The following is a 20,472-nucleotide window of genomic DNA, read 5'->3' on the forward strand; positions in this document are numbered from 1 at the left end:
TATAATGCACTGGATCAAAGCTACATAACACACTGGCGCACCTCCACTGTGTTCATACGGTACAATAATCACATCGGATCATAACCCGAGAATGTTTTTTTTGCTGTGGAAGCTCAGAGGCTAAATGCCCTGGTGGCACACTGCTTAAAGGGATAATACCGGGCCACGTCATCACCCAGCTACATACAGTACGTAGAAACACTCAAAGGCTTGATGCAGGCATGCTGCAAATCAAACTAGAGCATAAGAAATACACACACATGAATACGCAGAAAACACAATTGGAACGCCGATATATACATTTACAGTGGGTTGTGTGAAACATAGTCGCTGTCCATAGTCCTGAAATTTGGTTTGATCAGTTTTTATATAATAATGAATGGCACATAATAGGAACAGGAAGTATCCAAATGGGTCACCAGGAACATACAGAGAATAAAGGCAACATTTCATAAACTTGTTGAACCCTGAATTCAAAGGAATTCTGCAGACACCAAATGTGAACTTTCCTGGGGTCTATCCTTTCACTTAATCAGAATTCCTCTGCTCTAAATTATACGCAGAGACGCTCTAAGATTACATTAATTCGATGTTAATTAATGTTTTTAAATTAACTGCTAAAAAATGAGCTGTTGGTTTGAACACATGGTGCTGTTTTACAAGTTTTCTTCGTCTTATCATATTCACTAAGCAAAAATACTCCATGGAGCTCAGTAGGATCTTTAGGGAACATCTACAATAGCTGTCTTTTATGGAAAATGAACTGGACATTACGATGATATTCATTTCGATTCAACTGACTGCAAACTTCCTGTGTGTTCAACGCTCAGAACTCACACCTGAACTTTTTCCCGCCAATCACGATCCAGCTTTTACACCGATCCTGATATTTATATATTGACAAAAGTATTGGGAAATTTGACTTTTTCCCCATATGTGCCAAATGTAAACTTCACTGGGGTCTATACTTAAGACTAACACACACACACACACACACACACATAGCATAGCATAGCATAGTTTATCCTAGTGTGCTTATGATAAACTTCTCAGGTGGGCTGAGGAACAGCTTGAGGAACACTACCATTGAGAAAAGTTCCATCACATGAAGGTTTAAGTAGAAAGCCATTTTCAAGCACAGGTAGAACAGAGAAATCCAAACCTTTGTGCACAGGAGTATTGTCCTGCTGGAGTGGAAAGGTGAGATTGAGATGGTTTAGTTATGTTCAGAGAAGGGACTTGGAGGTATTTGGGTAGAAGAACACTGAGGATGGTGTTGCAGGAAGGAGAAAATAAGGAAGGCCAAGAAGGAGATTTTTGGATGTGGTGGTTTGTTAGAAAGATTCAGGCGTAGAGGGAAGTGATTTGGAGATGGATGAGAACATATGGCTGGAAAAGTCTGTTGTCCAAATACTTTTTGCCATACAATGTGTCTGCTTTATTTTTATTTTTTAATCCATTTCATTTTAAATACCTTTGAAGTGAAAGTGACTGCTGCGGTCATGGGGGCGAATTACAATTCTCAGTTCGCGCTCGGGCTAAATATAGCATCTCCGGCACTCCATTACTGCGTCTCATTATTATTGGATTTCTATCAGTGCTGATGGCGCTCGCACTCGTTCTCGCTACACACTCGTTCTCGCTATGTAAACGTATGAATTATGCAAACTGATCGCTCGTGCCCTTGAGGGGGGGAGAGAGGGGCCTGTATTAGATTGTGCGATATGGCGGATTCGTATCAGCACTGCGCTTCGTTATTAGGATTTATTGCTGTATGAAATGTTTAACAGGCAAAGTCAAAATCACACGTGCTCACGTGTTTGCCCGCTTATGCACACATACGCTATATACAGGCAAAAGTTTGTGGACACCTGACCATCATCTTGATATGTGCTTCTTTCTAAACATCCCATTCCACAGGTAGTCCGTATCTGCTCTTATAATGAACTGGGAAGATGTTCCAGAGATTCGAGCAGTTAGGAGACACTTAAACCAACTCATGTGCCATTAATAAAGTCTCTGAGATGAGACTTCACCCCAGGCCTTCTCACCTTCTCACCTACACCAGTTCCTGAGTTTACTACCTGGCTGAATGGGAACAAATCTTCACAAATGTAGTGGCTGGACGTCTCTGTCTTTGTCTACTTTCACTTCTTTTGCAAAATTTTTTTTTGTTGCACAAATGTCACTTTAACACTGACTGGTACTTTAGTGACAATCACACTGGGACTACTGTCAGGTTCCCTGGTGGTCTAGTGGTTAGGATGCGGCGCTCTCACCGCTGCGGCCCGGGTTCGATCTCCGGTCAGGGAACCGACCCCAGCCATTAGGGTTGCACAAGCCTTAGTCCCGGTCCCAAGCCCGGGTAAATGGGGAGGGTTGCGTTAGGAAGGACATCCAGCGTAAAAACATGTGCCAAATCAAACATGCGGATGATCCGCTGTGGCGCCCCCTAATGGGAGAAGCTGAAGTTTTTATACTGGGACTACTGTTGATATCTCTGTGATATCCATTTCTAATATTTATATATTTCTTTATATTCTATTATATTTTATTTATATATTATATTTCTGCTCTTTCTATTACTTGTTGAACAGTTTTTCGTATGAATGTGTATGTGAGAAGATTTAAGTTGATTTGGAATGAAATGTCCAAAAAGAAACACATTTGACTCATATGCTCAGGTGTCCACAAACTTTTGTCCATATCGTGTATTTACAAGCATCGGATTATTACTGTTACTCTCATTAGTTGTAATAAGTCGCATCATCCGGTCGAAGCGGAGCAGTTTGTATTAACATTTTATTCCTAATGTGCTCCAGCTTTCCATTTTCCCGTCAGCGTCCTTTATTTCCGGCTTTACTTCAGTCATAAAATCGGAATTAAAACGTATTCTTAGAAATCCAGGAAGACTCTAGACTCATAATGGAACCAAATGCTCTAAAAGGAGACGTGACAACCAGTAAAACTTAAAAAAAATAAAAGGAAAAGAAATCCACATTTTGTCCGAGGAAGCGTCTTTAAATTCGATTGACCTGAACATTTACTAGACAATGTCTTCCTGGTCTAAAAAAAAAACACACTATGAGATTGATTGCGTTTTGTAATTATTTGCTCGAGCCCTTCGTTTCGGTGCTGCTCTACATAAAGCATTTCGAGACGTTATTTTGCTTTTAAAATTGTTTTTAAGGCCTTTTTTCCTTCGCAGTGAATATCATATAAATCAACCCTCTAATAACGGCACACGCTGCTGTTTTTCTCATGCGGTTCATTATTTTTAAGATTAAAAAAACAAACTATTACCAATTTTTCCGCTCTACATGCACAAAAATATGAAAATATGATTTATTGCTTTAAGGAGTTTTTTTTTTTTTTTTCATAAACTGAGACACTTTCTGGGAAATGAGTTTTTTTTTCTAAAAGTTTTTTAGTTTCTTTTTATTTGCTTTTACTAATCATTCGTTTTTTGCGCTCTACCTGAAGTATTGTATACTTATGTGTGTGTGTGTGTGTGTGTGTGTGTGTGTGTGTGTGTGTGTGTGTGTGTGTGTTTCATATATAACTCCAAATAAGGGTGAGAAATTAAATGAAATAATTGCAATGCAATTCTACCTGATCATCTGATTAAAGAAAAACATGTCTATTTTAGTGGGAGTGGCTTAATCTAGGATAGACCCGCCCCCAATTTACAAGACATTGAGGTCTCATGAAATGTTTCTATAGGTATGAAAAATGATTTAACCTTCATAATCAGAAGATTCAATTAGCAATAAGGCTTCTTCAGATGTTTCTCACATGTTCCTCAAATTCCACCTTTTGCAAGAGATCTTCCACATCTTCCAACCCATGTAAAGCATATCTTCATGGAGCTTCATGGAGGTTTGGGTTTACTGGTTCTAGAGAAAATGTACTACATACAGCATCCACAGACATCGTATAGAATTGTGTTGCTTCAGGTTTGTGGGAACAGTTTGGAGAAGAAGCTCAGAAAGCGTCAGGTGTCCCAATACTTTTGGCGGTAAATGAGATGAGATGAGATGAGATGAGACGTCTCTCGCCACGCTGGGAGCAGAATGAGAGGATTGAATAGTTTATTTCACTGTGATTTCCATTTATTTCGCTGCGATTCACCTCATCTGGTAAACGAGGTAAAAGATTTACCTCTAACAACCTCATTGTTTCTTTCTCTCTCTCTCTCTCTCTCTCTCTCTCTCTCTCTCTCTCTCTCTCTCTCTCTCTCTCTCTCTCTCTCTCTCTCTCTCTCTGCAGTACACTGCGCAGGAAGAGCGGCTTACAGAAGTCTGAGCTTTGGTTCCGATCTATAATGTTATCATTTATCATTGCCTTTAGTTTGTTATTGAGATTTTCCTCAGTGCTGGATGAGAAACACATGCCTGCAGTCAGCTCTCTCTCTCTCTCTCTCTCTCTCTCTCTCTCTCTCTCTCTCTCTCTCTCTCTCTCTCTCTTCTTTTCTCCACTCGTTTTTCCACTCTGAGGCATTTCCCTGTATTTCAGATTCACCTCACACACTCGTTCGCTGCGGTCTTGTGTGAGGCAATTGGACGTAACGAACATGAAACGTTGATGTCAGTATAGCGCCAAGCTTGTTTGAGAGAGATATCAAAACCCACGGCTCCCCAGCTCCTCTCTTTTTTTTTCCACTCGTTCCTCCTCCCCTCCCTTTTCCTCTTTTCTTTTCCTCCAAACCTCCTGCTGGGAACTGGTTCAGGAAAAACAGGAGCATCTCTGTTGTCTGTACAGAGATTTAAGCATTCACAACACACACACACACACACACACACACACATGCAAATGACTGTCATTTTCTTGCCTGGGATTCATAACAGTGTCTGTGTCCCAGTGGATTTCAACATGGAAAAAAATTCTGAAATGTAATATTGCAGTTGATTGGTTCAACTAAGGGGAAAAGAAGAACATCACTCAGAGAGAATGGAGCGAATATTTAAGAATCTCCCTCCCTTCTTCCCTCCTTCCCTCTCTCTTTTTCTCTCTCGCTTACTCTGTTTGAAGTCGCAGCACAGTAGGATGAAAGCATGATCAGGGGCCCTTTAATTATGAAGTGTGGTTACCCATCACTTTAACTGCACCCTAACTGCAGATTAAGGCATTATAGCTGCCATTACACTGCCACACTTTATAACTCATTTATATCAGGATTTAGCACCTGTGCTGAAACGTTCTACCCTTTCTGCTCCGCCTTGCTCATTCTCACCTTGGAAGATAGAAATATAGAGAGAACACTCCATACACTACATATCTACAAGGTGGTTTCGAGACTCGCTCTGTTTACAAGGAAGTACTTTATTTATCTACCACACAATCACCTTCAAAATAGTCTCCTTGCACAGTAATCCAGTGCTCTCAGCGTTCTTCTGGAAGTCCTGGAAGTCTTCTTTTCGAAGCACCTTCTACGATTCCTGCCGGATCTCTGCAACCGTATCAAAACAGCAAGCTGGATCTCCAGGAAGTCCGCAGGAGCTGAATCTGGTGAGTAGGGTGGGTGAGGACTTGTGTAGACTGTTCTTCAATGATCCTCATGCACAAGTTGCACAAGATCTTTCCTGATCTCCTGATCTGTTCTTCCGCTCTTAAAGCGCGCCTGCCGATCAAAACACCTCGAAAGACTCGTCACAGCGTCGCCGTACGTCATGATGAAATCGCAGACGTGGTGACGCACGTGAATCAGAACAGCACAATTTATATCATGTAGTATATGCAACACACACACAGAGCTTCATGAAGATCAGTTTACATGGGTTGGAAGATGTAGAAGGTCTCCTGCTATGAAACCATAAATCGTATTTAGCACTAATGTGAACGCTGACTGCACCCAAGGCCTCCTCACCTTCTCGCCCTACATCAGTAGCTGACTTTCCTACCTGGCTGAGTAAGCACAAATCTCCACAAGCACACTCCGGCATCTAGAACATCGTCTTAGAAGATTCTAGACTATCATGAGAGCAAATGCAGACTAAATGTGGAATGAGATGTTCAAAAAGCATATAACAATCGTATGCTTAAGTGTCCACAAACTTTTGAAAGTGTTTTTAGGTCACCATATAAGAAATGTGTTTCTGAAAAATGCTCATCACATTTCCTGTTTCTTTTTAGACAGATGTCAGTCCCACTCCTGCCCTCGGTCTGATGCGCTGCACCAAAGCATGGAGTCCAACCACAACTCTGGGTCTACTAAATGCAGTCCTACCCATTCGACCTGATGGATTCGCCGAGGCCGAGATTTCTGTGCATCATGTCTGCTGAGATCCGACCCCACCTCCCGTGGTCCTCTTCCTCGTTCACCTACTCGCTTTTGTGGAATGAAGACAGCCAGAAGATCTTGCTGCACTTCCTCAGTGGTCCAGATGAGGCGTTACAGGACAGGGGTGTATCCCTTGCTGTTCCCCTCCGTCATCAACTCGCTTCCGTTGCCGTCTCCACAAGGTTTTCACCCTCCCAGCGGGGCAGGAACACCATCACCTGTGGGTAAGTCGCTTTTCTCGTTATTTAGGTGAACAGGGGAGGGTTAGGGGCCTTGTTCAAGGGCCCCAGGGAATTTCGGTTGGTGCTGGGATTTGAACATTTTAAATCCAGGCTTAACGATCTGTATAAGCTACGACTTCGTTCGTTTTTTGACTCTCGAGCTCTCGGATGACTAAATGCAGCAATGAGACAATAAAATACTAAAAAATTATTTTGGAATTATTGACATATAGAAACAAATGAATTCTTCTTGAATTTTCTTCAAGTATTTTGAAAAGCAGCAGCAAAATGTATTCCAGCACTCTTCAATTTAAAAACAAGGGGAGATTGTTTTTAGTGAGAAAAAAAAAAAAAACAGTGATGTTCGGCCATTTTTTTGTTTAGTGCCGTGATGTTCTGAACCGCATAATATTTTCTCCCTGCCGAACGTCAATGTCGCTTGCTTTCCAAATCCCACTTTCAGGATGAAAACCTTTCAGGCAGAAAAATTTTCTCTCAGAAAGAAGAAGAAAAGGCAGGATGGCTAATGCGATAGATGGCGAAAGACAGAGAAAGACATCAACCAGATGCTAGTCTATAAAACTGGAAGTGCTACAGCATTGGCATGCAGGAGCTTTTTTTTCATGTATGTTCAAAATCTTTTCTATCATTATCATTAAAAAAAAAAAGGAAAAAAAGCCCAGCTGTGCATAAACGGCGAAGAAACATTACATCTAAACCCCTTGTGGATGATTCACAGCGCCAGGATCCTTGTTTTGATCTTGAACTTAATCTTGTTCTCCAACTTCTCTGGAGGGTTTTCTCCAGTATCCACCTTCTTCCAAGACCTCACCCCAAAAGGAGGATTTGATGTGCTGAATTGCCCCTGGGTGCAATTGAAGGTGTGAACGAGTGACGTCCTCGGTGCTCTGCGATCGATTGGGGCATCCATGATCCCCATCCAGGGCGTAATCTGGCCTCAAGCTCAGCTTTTCCCAGGATAGGCTCCCGGGTAGATAAATAAATTATTAATGATATAATCCTTATTTAGATCTGTTTTAATTGTCATTCATTGTAATGGTCAGGTTTGTCATTTTCATTAGATTCTTAGTGACATCATCAAAGCATCAGTGAACGACACAGCACAAGTCCTGGTAATGCCAAGGTGCCAATTTTGGGCCCTTGAGCAGGGCCCTCAGCCTCTGTACTTCAGGGGCACTGTATTGCTGCTGACCTGAGCTTCCTAACATTAGTTGGATATGTGAAAAAAGAATAACGAGACAAGTTACATTTTTTATCTTCAGTATAACTGTCTCTTATCAACTGCTCAGGCAGAGATGGAACATTCACTTCTTCTCAAATCTTAAAGCAGAATGATACCTTACTGTCACCTATAACTGGGTGGCGTTAAGGATGTGGAGGTTTTTGCTGTCTTGACTCTTGGCCATGGATGCGACCATCACGTGACAATGTAGGAAGAGAGATCCTGATGATCTTCTCAGGTGTCCTCACTTTCTGCTGTAGGATTTTGGGATTTCCAAACCAGGCAGTGATGCAGCTGCTCGAGATGTTTTTGATGGTTCCTCTGTAGGATGTTTTGAGGATGTTTGGTGGGAGATGTGCCTTCCTCAGATTTCTCAGGAAGTCTCAGGAGACGTTTCTTGGCTTTTCTTGCTGGTGTTAAAGGAGGAGGTGAGGTTCTCCACAAGGTGATGAACACCCGCTGGATAAAGGGGGACACATTTCTGCAATGGAGATCCTCATTCTAATACAAATAGGTCTGGGACTACTAATACTTGAGTCAGGAGGTACCAAAACAGAGAAATCTGCATGTTTTCCTTGTACCTGAAAGGATGGTGGGTCAATCAAGTGTGATAGGAGCCTTCTTTAAAAAACAAATCCTGCAGCTGAATTCTGTAAAAACCCAGAACTGACCAAGAACCTGAGGAGCCACACACCTGGTTAAAATCATGACCTCATCAGGTTAGAAAAATAAGAAGTGAAGGATCATCCATTATCCAGAACTATCCCAAGCTTGCACGTGCAATATGAGGTAATAAATTACTAGATATTCAGGGAGAGGTCATTGCACCATCCATTTGTAATTGTTGCTGTTGCCTTCGCTGTGCTTGTCGTAACCTTGCAGATGAAGCACACCTTGAACTTTACACGGAGAGACAGCAGAGACTTTTCCTCGGCACTTTTTATCCCACCTCAGGGATCAACCGAGATTAAAGTATTTCCTAATTTAACACCAGGCATTTGAAGCTGGACCCTTGGCTCTAAGTCTGATAGTCGACTTTCCTCCAGGTGAATCCTGAATCCACTTCCTGCATTCGTCGTGTGGAAGCCGAGCTGCTGCAGCTCAGCATGTTCTTCTGTAGAAGAGTTGTGACTGTCGAAAACCTTAAATATGCATAAACGAGCAATCACGCTGACACGCTGTACAGTATAGAAACTCGTATCGTCGTATAGAGAGATGCCGCAACTCTCGCGCAACCAGGCGGCGGATTTATCTATAGGGGTGGATGATACACCAGATGCGCAATGGGTTAGTCCTGCAGAAGATCTTATACAGTATATGGATAACTGTTGGTGGACACCTGGCTATAAGATTGGTAAACTCCACCCTTCCTAGAAGATGTTCCCCCAGATTTTGGAGTCTGATTGTAAAAATGTGTTTAGCTAGTTAGAGTACTCAGGTACTGATGAGGTGATACAGGCGAGAAAGCCTGGGGTGCACTCAGCATTCACATTCATCCCAAAGGTTTTCAATAGTTTTAGGAGATCTTCTACGTCTTCCAACCCATATAAAACATATCTCAATGGAGCTGCATAGGATTGAGCATTGTCATGCTAGAACAGGTTTTGGATCTCCTAGTTTATACATTTCAGAGACTAATGGTGTAGCTGGTGCTGTTCTTCAGCGAGCAACTTGTGCCTGATGATCGTCAGAGAACGATCCACATGGTCTCACTTCTGCAACCATTCTACTCGCCAAGTTTGGCTCCTGTGGACTTCGCATTCTTCCCGAAGATGAAGATCCAACTCATCCTTTTGACACCATTGTGGAGATCCATTCGTGAATCACAGAAGGTGCTTGACACGCAGACGAAGAAGACTTCCAGAAGAACGCTGGGAGCACTGTATCGCTAAGGAAAGAGACTATTTTGAAGGTGATTGTGTAATAGATAAATAGAGGTCTTTCTTGTAAACAGAACAAGTCTCGAAACCTTTTGATATCACCTCGTGCGCCTTCAAATTTGTGGTAACAGTTTGGAGAAGAACCATACAGCTGGAAGTTCAGGTGTCCCAATACTTTGAGCATATAATGTAGTGTTTTGTTTGATAGCACTGAAAGTTTGGGAGCATGTTGCCCACATTCCATGCAATAAATATTCTACAGATTCATTTTTGTACATCAAAAGTCACAGAAATGAAGAAACGCTTCCGAAGCCTTTCTCCTCGCTCTCATGGCTGCCAGGTGAGTTTGTGAGTAAAGCAGCTGAGGCTGGTGTGTGTAAATCAGGTGTAAACATTTCGAAAATGTTTCCTGCGGTCTGCAGTCAATACCAGACCAATTTGTCAACATGTCAAACCCAAGTCTCCCCTCAGGCTCCTCCACTCCCCGTTAATTTTTGTATCGCTATAATATCAGTCAGAGGGACAAAAAGGGGTAGATGAAGGTTAGCCTGCATGTTGCTGCATGTAATGACCCCTAAATGACCTTCAAATGCCCATGCTGAATCTTTTCAGTGATGACCACTGAACTGTCAGAATCCTGCAGACTCTCATGGTCGGGCTGTCAGAAAATCTCCACTGCTTATCGAAACTTTCCTGCTGTGTGTGTGTGTGTGTGTGTGTGTGTGTGTGTGTGTGTGTGTGTGTGTGTGTGTGTGTGTGTGTGTGTGTGAGAGAGAGTCTAATGCAGTATGAATGGTTTCAAATAGCTGAACTTCACAGATCTAGTAATATATTTTTTTTAATGGTTCTCAAAGTTGCCAAAAGTATTTGGACACCTGACTTCACTAACTGGCTGAACAAATCTCCACAAGCATGCCCCTGAAATCTAGTGGAACATCTTCCCAGAAGAGTGGACTTTCTTATAAAAGCAAATGGGGACTACATTTGTGAGTCGGTTGCTTGAGAACTGCATTTGCATGATCTTTATGGTAGAAGAACAAGTTGTAATCAGCAGGATTTCCACTTTGCAAAACTGTTTCCTAAATTATTCAAGATTTTCCCCCGTGGCACAGGTTTCACCACCGTGAGAAAAATCCGAACGTTGTACATGGTGTGTTACTGAATTATTAATATCACTATAACTGTTAGAATGATCCGAAATAAGACACTCAGAGGCAGAACACTGAGTTAGAAGGTTAGAAGAAGTAATAGATATATGAATGGATGCATGGATGTGTAGATAGATGGTTAGATGTATAAATAACTAAATAGTTAGATGAATAAAATTAATAGTCAGATGGATGTTGAGAAGAATGGATATTCAGATGGCTGGTTGGCTGGCTGGATGGATGGATGGATGGATAAATAGATGGAGGGATGGTTAGAAGAATGAAAGTTTGAATGGATGGATGGATGGATGGATGTGTAGATGGATTAAAAGAATAAATAATCAATTTGTTAGATGGATGGATGAGTGTATGTATAGATGGATGGATGGATGGATGGATGGACGGATGGATGGTTAGAAGTAAGAAAGGTTAGATGGATGGATGGGTGGATGGATGGATGGATGGATGGATGGATGGATGGATGGATGAATGGATGGTTAGAAGTAAGAAAGATTGGATGGATGGATGGATGGATGGATGGATGGATCGATGGGTGGATGGATGGTTAGAAGAATTATTAGATGGATAAATGAATAAATGAATGTGTAGATGGATAGATGGTTAAAAGAATGGTTAGAAGAATAGATGGATGGATATATGTGTGTGTGTGTGTGTGTGTGTGTGTGTGTGTGTGTGTGTGTGTGTGTGTATACATGTGTGTATCCCAGCACTGCTTAATTAGCTCGAGTGTGAGTTTTATAGCAGTGAGTTTACAGTCAACTCATAAACTGCCTCCATCTATAGGAAGCTCTGTTTTGCATTTGCTATTAATAGCGTAACTGAGCTGAAGTGAAAGACCCGAGCGCAGGAGACTCACTGACACTGTGTGCGTCTCACTTCAGCTCTTCCTTACTACTATATCATGAATCAAGCAGGCAGTATATCACCTGCTATACATCCCCAACCCATATATTTACCCTTTTCTTCAATTCTCTTTGTTTTCATGGCCATCATATGACTCGGATTTGTGGTTCCTGCATGTTACTGCGCTTTGGTCTGCATTATGTATTGCTGTATTGGATATTTCATTGCCAGCAAAGTCACCTGTGACTTCTCCCTCTCGGAACATGAATAATAAATTTGGATCTTGTTAGAACGTACTGCAGGTTTCTGGATTAAAAATCAAGGCACGCTCTTTTTTTTGCGGCAAATGAACATGAGCGGGGAACGGCATTTCGTGGATGGAGATGTCAGCGTGTATGCGGATTCTCATACAAAGACATGGCTACTGGTCCTTCAGGGGTTTTTACTCTGAGAACTCGAAGTTTCAGGGTTTTTACAGGGTTTTGGCAGGGTCTTAAAAAGGCTTCAAAATCTACAAAAGTTGAAAATGTAAAAATCTAAATTTAAGGTCTTCAATTCTCTGATCTAGATATGAAATCAGGTCTTTCCGATGTTTATATAATGCCGTCTCTAATTCTCAATTTAATGCTTTTGCAACACTTTAGATTGTTTTAGTTTGTTAGTGTCTGTGGTGGTGTAGTTATTTCACTGGTCGAAATCTAATTTGCTGTTTTGCATAATTTGCATAAATTAGACCAACATGCAACAGCCAATCAGCTTTCTGTTATTGGCGCAAATCTCTCTCGGATTGTATTACCGACGTAAAACGGATTTTAGTCTTCAGCCATGTTGAAGTGCAAGTTAAGCAAAACTTGGATTAAAAAAAATTATTTAGTGCTTCATCCCACCCATGCCTTGTTTATATGTCAATACCCTGAAGTCGATTTGTTTCCTGCAAATCTACCAACAGATAAAATGTATTATTAATGACACAATAGCATTGTGAAAGGGGGTGGCCAGTTTGTTTATTAATAGGTGGAGCTGGAGGAAACGAGTCACACACCTGCTGCCGGAGAACACTCGTTAGTACAAATTATCACAGGAGTCTGATCCTCACCTTCTCACCCACATCAGTACCTTGAACGAATCTCCTCAAATCTCCACAAACACACTTCAGTGGAACATCTTCCCAGAAGAATGGAGGTTACTATAAGCGAGGACTAAATGTGGAATGTGGGGCCACGAGGTCATTCCCCAGACGTTTGCACGTGTCAGTGCTGACATTAATGCCACATTATCGCAGTCAAGTGTGTCGACTGTTTACCCATGACGTCAAAGGGTCTCCTGAAAGGTGAAGTGTCCCAAAGTTACAGTAAATCTGCTCCTCTTTATGACCTACTCAAGCTAAGCACTTTATTGTCCTTAGCTAGTAATTCTTCTCCATGTTAGGGACTTGAGTGTGAGTGATCGGAGACGTTTTATTTTTTAAGAGCCAATCAATTTTCCGCTCAGACAGCCAGAAAAGCCTTGGCAGCGTTTCAATCACCGTCTATTCAGCGGATCCAGAAGGTCTGGAATGGACACATGTCGTGCCTATTAAAGGACAAACCCGAAGATGCCGTTTTCACAATTTATTTGTGGCTGCCATGAAAATCGCAGAGGAAGACGTCGCTTATAGCGTGGAGTCTATAGGGATTAATAAGCATCGCCCGGCTTTGGAACAGACTCCAGGGAATAAATTAGACGTCACCGCTGTCAGATTGACACAGAAATAATACAAATGTGTCAATTAGGAAGTTGCAGTGGATCAGTTTGCTCAGGACGGGTATATCTTTTTTAGACACAAAGCTTGTGTTAAATAAAACAGATTTTTAACTGACACTCTGTGTTAGAGAGTAATTCACTGGAAATACCATAGTGAAGAAAATCTGTCTGAAAAATTCAGTCGGACCAAACAATCTGTGTGTTTAAAACTACTGTATATACAGTGTGTGTGTGTATATATATATATATATATATATATATATATATATATATATATATATATATACACTGTAATTTCCGGACTATTAAACGCACCCATATATAAGCCGCACCCACTGAATTTGACAAAGATTTTTTTTAACATAAATAAGCCGCACCTGTCTATAAGCCGCACGTCTACACTGAAACTAATGAACTTTACACAGGCTTTAATGAAAGACAGTGTCTGTTACACGGCTTGTATCTAAACAGTAGCCTACCAAGAAAGTCATTGTTCACTGTCTTCTCCTTCCTTTCACAACAATTTCTCTGAGTTTATCTTTTGGCATCGTCGTGTGTTTAAAAATCACCATCGGTGAATCTTTTCTCCCGATGCCGTGCAGCTCAGAACACAGGTGAAGTGTGTTTTCATGCCCGGTTGTTTTCAGCGTGACGAATGATTCACATTTCCTGTAGACAGTCCGAGTGAGCGGCAGGTCAAACGTCAGAGGAACATCATCCATATTTATGATGTGGTGCGGCCCGATTCAGTGGGAGCGCATCTGATTTAATATCAAGAGTTTCATTGGTTCACCTGAACCCGTTCACAATTTCATTGGTCTAATGTTATGGGGTTCAGTTTTTTGGCTTGAAGTTTGTGAAACCGGAAAAACCCAGGAAAAATCCATAAATTAGCCGCTCCTTTGTTTAAGCTGCGGGGTTCAAAGCGTGGGGAAAAAGTAGCGGCTTATATTCCGGAAAAATACGGTAATATGTATATATATTATATGGAAAAATGTTTGTGGGCACCTGAGCATTACATCTGATTTGATAACATCCTCCACTCTTCTGGCAAGATGTTCCACAAGATTTTTGTGAGAGGTGCTGATGCAGGTGCGAAGATGAGGATGTCTGGTGTAAAGTCAGTGTTCCAATAAATCCCGAAGGTGTTTAACAAAATCTAGAAGATCTTCCACATTTTCCAACTCATGGAAAGCAGATCATGGACCTGAATTTGTCATGGTTTAAGTCTCCAAGTTCAAGCGAAGGGAATATTTCATTCAACGGCATCCAGAGACGTTTGATACAATTGTGAGCTTTTTTACAGTTTGAAGAAGAAGAACATATGGCTGGAAAAGTCAGATGTTCCAAAACTTGAGTCACACCCTTATAAATCTCTACAAATCTAGAGGAGCATCTTCTCAGTAGAGTGGTTACTACAGTATACGAGCAAAAGGAGACATGGCATTGGTAAAAAGCACACAATCGTCTCAGGTGTCCATTTTATTTTTTTTTTTTACTGCTTTCTTGATATACAATTTTATTAGTGTGTGTTTCTTAATCACACACTCTTGAAGAGAAGAAACCGGAAGATGAAAGCACGCTAATTTAATCTGCATCGGCTTCGGGAGTTGTTTTGAAGTCTTTTCTTTTCTGATCTGGGTCTCTCAAAGGTGGTGAAGAGAGAGAGAGAGAGAGAGAGAGAGAGAGAGAGAGAGATAGAGAGAGAGAGAAAGAAAGAGAAAGAGAAAGAGAGAGAACACTAGCCCTGCTAAGCCCTACACAAAAGCACTTTAATTCTATTGTGTGTTTGTGTATCGGTGTGTCTGTGTTCGCCGATAAAAGCTTGAGTTTCCGAGAAAGCTTTCACACGCCGCTTAATGGCGGGACTAGATGGAGATTCAGAAACACTGTACTGTAAACGTACGGGTATCGTCCTGCAAACCGGGCTAAAAAAGAACGAAAGAGAGGGAGAGAAATAGATAGATGGAGAAAGTGTGTGGTCCTGCAGTGAGCATGAGATTTCACACACAGGCATATGAAATGCAATTTGCTTTGCACAGAAGGTCATCAAGTCCCACTGTTTCTGTTGTTATTTGACACACACACACACACACACACACACACACACACACACACACACACACACACACACACATGCAGGCTCTTGACGACGCATACAGATACTCTAAAGTTTGTGAGTTTGTGTTTGGAGGAATGCAAGCAATACACTGAACGGCATGCAGCGAACAAAAGGCTGTTCATGGCTTAATTCTGGACACACACACACACACACACACACACACACACACAGAGTGGGAACAGCCGGTTTATTCACAGGGTATAAGTGTGCTATTTACTCTGAACTCCGCAGAAAGATTTGGTAAAAATATGACGAAGGAAATAAATAAATTAATTAATTAATTAATTAATAAATAAATAAATATATTAGTAACACACTCTTCAACAGTCTTCTACATTTTAGGCAGTTTATTCGGTTGTAAATCTTTTTTTTTTAATGCAAGTATCCAATCAGTAACTATTAGTGATGAGTCGTTCATGACCGAGTCTTTAATGTGATTCAGAAAAACGAGTCGACTCAAAAAGTGATTCATTCATTTTCTACTGGACACGCACGAGCAAAGCGTCGCAAAATCGAGGCCGTAGCTTATGTGCAGGAAACGGAATTTTCTAGTTTATCTCTCAACCCCTTTAGTCCGAGTCATTCGTTCTTTTATCACGTGACTCCCACAGATGCTACCCAATGCAATAGACAGGGAGGTTTTTTTTGGTCCGAGTCTTGACATTATTGGTATAATGTTCATGGGAGTCACGTGGACCCGAAATTGACCCGAAGATATGAGAGGTGAAGCTACTCGTTCTGTTTATTGTGATATTTTCATGTTTATTCTGATTTATCGGTAGCTTTTTGGTTTGCAGCATCCTACATCGTCCTACAGCCTCGGGGGTGGTGTGAAAGACCAGGATGCGTCCTTGTTCATGTGCACACGCGTGCCAAGATCTTCTGAGTCGTGTAGTGAAGCATGACACTGCCCTTGTATCACCATCTGTCATTGGATTTGCTGCCAGTTTTGAATTACAAGGACCCCTGGTAGATATCTGGGGTTTCGTTGTATGACGTACAAATGTAACTACTATTGTATTTTGACAGCAGGAGGTTGTGAAACACATGGAAAAACCATGTCGATGATGTCATGCAGAGCATTCACATTGTGGAGAATGGGTTCCTCGTCATTCATTGTAGTTGAGCAAATATGGTATTTTTTGGAGGGATACTGCAGTGAAGATACTCTACATTAAGTTGTATGTCAAAAATGGGCTCCAGCTCGTCTCTAGAACAGTTTGATGACATCTCTGTAGACGATGTCTTTCCACCATGCGAGCCAAACAGTTGGTCTAACACGCTGCCAGTTGGTCTAAATAATATCATGTGGTACCTGTCAGGCACAGCATGCAACGCACTGCAGGTTCACTTTCATACTTTCATTGAAGCCTGCAAGGTCAATCCACTGATACATCATAGTTACGGGATTTGACCTTGGCCAGAAATCACAGCTTCAACTACAGGTTTATCCCAGAACCATCTGGCCATTCAACACATGCAAGGTGAGGTTATCACAGAGGATGCAACTCTTCAACTCTCTTTGCTGAATCATTACCAATTTTGTTTTTTTTAGTCTCAGCATAAGGATCATAAAAGTGGGAGGAGTTCCAACCCGAGTCGGGAAAAATGGCTGAATTGGCACTTTGCTTCATTTATAAAGGTAAATAATAAGCAGCAATATTCATGCATCTCTAATGATGACACTGAAAAAGAGGTTCAATTGGGTTATATAGGGTCCTGGAGCACAAATGGTTAAGGGCCTAACTCAAGGGCCCCAAGTGTAGCACCATGGCAATGCTGTACCAGGGCTTGAACCTTCTTGAGCTTTAATCAATGAGCATGACATTTTCATTTCATTGAAATAGGAGACCCAAATTTCTACCAGCATGACATTGTTCCTATATCCAGCTCCATGAAGTTATGGTTGGAAGTTGTGGAAGATCTTCTCCTATAGAGCTCTAAACCCTGTAAACACCTTTGGGAGGATTTGGAACACTGAGTGCACTACAGGCCGCTTACATCAGCACCTGACTTGAATGAATCTTCTCAAATCTTCACAAGCACACTCTAACATCTAGTGGAACATCTCAGAAGAGCAAATGAGCACTAAATATGTAACACAACTTTTGTTTATATGTGTCGACATTTTGTAGTAGAAGAAGAAATACTTCTTTGTAAGTTTGTTTGATTTTATTAAATAAAAAGATAAAAGTAAAATGAAATAAACTTCTCACACCAACCAGGGCGCAACAGTACACACGCTTTTATTCAAGATATGAAGATATCATTTTCTTGCTGTGTGTGTGTGTGTGTGTGTGTGTGTGTGTGTGTGTGTGTGTGTGTGTCTGCTCGCCTTGCAGTATGGAAATGAGAAGCATTGATGAAGCCTTGCTGCAATGTTTTGTGAAAAATATTGCAGTGTTGATGAAATTGACGTCGGTTCTACTGAATACTTGCGCACTGGATATTCATGATCAATATGTATTGGAGTGTAGAAATCAGCTCATAGTGCTCTGTCTGTCTGTCTGTCTGTTTGTCTGCCTCTCTGTCTGTCTGTCTGCCTGTATGCCTGTCTGTCTGTCTGTCTGTATGCCTGTCTGTCTGTCTGTCTGTCTGTCTGTCTGTCTGTCTGTCTGCCTCTCTGTATGCCTGTATGCCTGTCTGTCTGTCTGTCTGTCTGTATGTCTGTCTGTCTCTCTGTCTATCTGCCTGTCTGCCTGTCTGTCTGTCTGTCTGTCTGTATGCCTGTCTGTCTGTTTATCTGCCTGTCTGCCTGTCTGTCTGTCTGTCTGTCTGTCTGTCTGTCTGTCTGTCTGTCTGTATGCCTGTCTGTCTCTCTGTCTGTCTGCCTGTCTGTCTGTCTGTCTGTCTGTCTGTCTCAAACATATTACCATAAAGCCGAGCTTTTTTTACTGTGAGAATAAGAGGAATACTTGTGTTTATTCCGTGCTGCAGTACAGAAGAAAAGCTTGCCATGGCGGATGAGGGAAGACCATGAAAAGGAGAAAAGGAGGGGATGAGTTGAGAGAGGAAAAAGTTAAGAGATGAATTTGGGGCTCTCGTTCACAGTTGTTTTTTTTTTTCTTTCCCTCTTTAAGAAAAGAGGAGAGAAAGTGGGGAGAAAGTGGAGATACAGGAGAGAGGGGTGGGGGGAAGCATGACCTCTGGGTGACTCCTCTTCTACATTCCTTCTTGTTTTATTTCATTTTTTTATTTACCTCATCTTTTTTTCTTTTTCGTTCTTGGTTTAGTTAGTTTTTATGATTTTTTTCTATTTCTCCGGTTTTTGTTTAGCTTTTTTTTTTACTGATTCTCTCATATTGCATGGGCAACTTTCTTTCCCTTTCCTTTCCTTTTCTTTCGTTTTATTTCCTTACCTTGTTTTCTTTCCTTTCCTTCTTTTTTTGCCTTTGCCTTCCTTTCCTTTCCTTTTCTTTCGTTTTATTTCCTTACCTTGTTTTCTTTCTTTTCCTTCTTTTTTTGCCTTTGCCTTCCTTTCCTTTCCTTCTTTTCTTTTCTTTTCTTTTTTCTTTTCTTTTCTTTTCTTTTCCTTTTCTTTCCTTTCCTTCCTTTTTTCATTCCATCCATTTGTCTTTCTATTCCTTTTTCTCTTTTCATTTTTTCAATTCCCGTTCTTTTAATTTAAATTTTTTCTTTCATTCCTCTTTCCTTCTTTTATTTTCCCTTTCCTCCTCAGTTCTCATCCTCTTTTACTATTCTTCTCATTCTGTACTTTTTTCTCTCCTTTCTGTCTTCTTTTTTCTCCCCCTATTATTTTTAATCATCTGTTCTTTCACCACTCTCCTCCAGGTTGTTTTTTCTTCTCCTCTCTATTCACTCATTTGCTGTCTCCTTGTCCTGCTTCTGTGTTGTTTGGAGTCCAAAATGACAAGACGAGTGAGACGTTGAAAGAGAAAAAGAGAGAGAGAGGAAGACCTCTTGCTCGGTGTTATTGATTTTCTGGCACCAGGCTGGCTAGATTAAGAAATGCCAATACTGGGCTCCCACCCCGGCTCGCTGGTTCACGTTAAGTTCACTTGTCATTTTCGATAATTCTGATAAAATCAAGATGCTTAACGGTGATGGAGTTACGCTGCCCATGGGTCAGGTTGATTGAATTAGTCTGCTGTGTTCGGCCATTATGCGCCAGGCCGCTGCGTTCCCAACACTTAATGGAGCTCTGGTTATTACCTCAGCTTTTAAAACCAGTGAGTTCAGGCTGAGAGAGAGAATGAAAGAGAGAGAGAGAGAAGTGAAGAACATGTTTAATATATAAACTATATTGGGAATCATCTCCATAATAATTAGTTTCATTTCGGGGGGTTAAAAAAAATAATTGTGTTTTTCGGTGTTTTTAAGATTATCGGTGAAAATTTCAGCATCAGCATTTCATCCCTGATCAAATTCTTCACCTGGGAAATAATTAAAAGACTTGAGGTCAAAATAAAAATTTAAATATAAAAAAAAGAGCTCCGGTTTCTTGCAAACAATGAAACCGGCATCATAACACACACACACACACACACACACACACACACATGTGCGAGCGCACCGAACTCGGCGGTGAATGTAAACAATATCAACAAGTTCCATTAAAGCACTTAGCCTGAAGTGTAATTACACCATCTACGCTGAGCCGAATCTGCAGCTGGGGAACCATCGCTGGAGCTGCTTAAGCCTCCTATTCTCCTGTTTATTGCTCCTGCCATGTTTTAATTGGTCTTTCTTCTAAACACATGCAAACACAAACACACACACACTTGTCTATTATTATCTTTAGGCACGTTACTTCACCAGTTTGTGTCTCACAGTACTGATACACATGTAGGGACATCCATGTGACTATATGATTTCTGGCAGTTCCTCAACCTCAAATACATCACTCGAGTTCATACCTGCTCCCTTTTTGTATTGTTGGCTATAAACAGAAGTGGGCCAATTTCCCAGATTATACACAAACAAGTCACCTGATTAGCGCTCCTACTCTTT

At 41.2% G+C, this 20,472-nt stretch overlaps 1 protein-coding gene across 1 annotated transcript in view; it reads left to right on the forward strand.

The window, feature by feature from the left end:
- The window catches only part of LOC124381863 (retinoic acid receptor beta-like), a 106,996-nt gene that overhangs the window by 27,597 nt on the left and 58,927 nt on the right, over positions 1-20,472 (forward strand). The window contains exon 2 of the mRNA XM_046843742.1: positions 6,133-6,504. Coding sequence (XP_046699698.1) covers positions 6,339-6,504 — 166 coding nt within the window. The 5' untranslated portion in view covers positions 6,133-6,338. The remainder of the gene's footprint in view (positions 1-6,132; positions 6,505-20,472) is intronic.

Source organism: Silurus meridionalis, chromosome 29 (assembly GCF_014805685.1).
Source record: "Silurus meridionalis isolate SWU-2019-XX chromosome 29, ASM1480568v1, whole genome shotgun sequence".
Lineage (NCBI taxonomy): Eukaryota > Metazoa > Chordata > Actinopteri > Siluriformes > Siluridae > Silurus > Silurus meridionalis.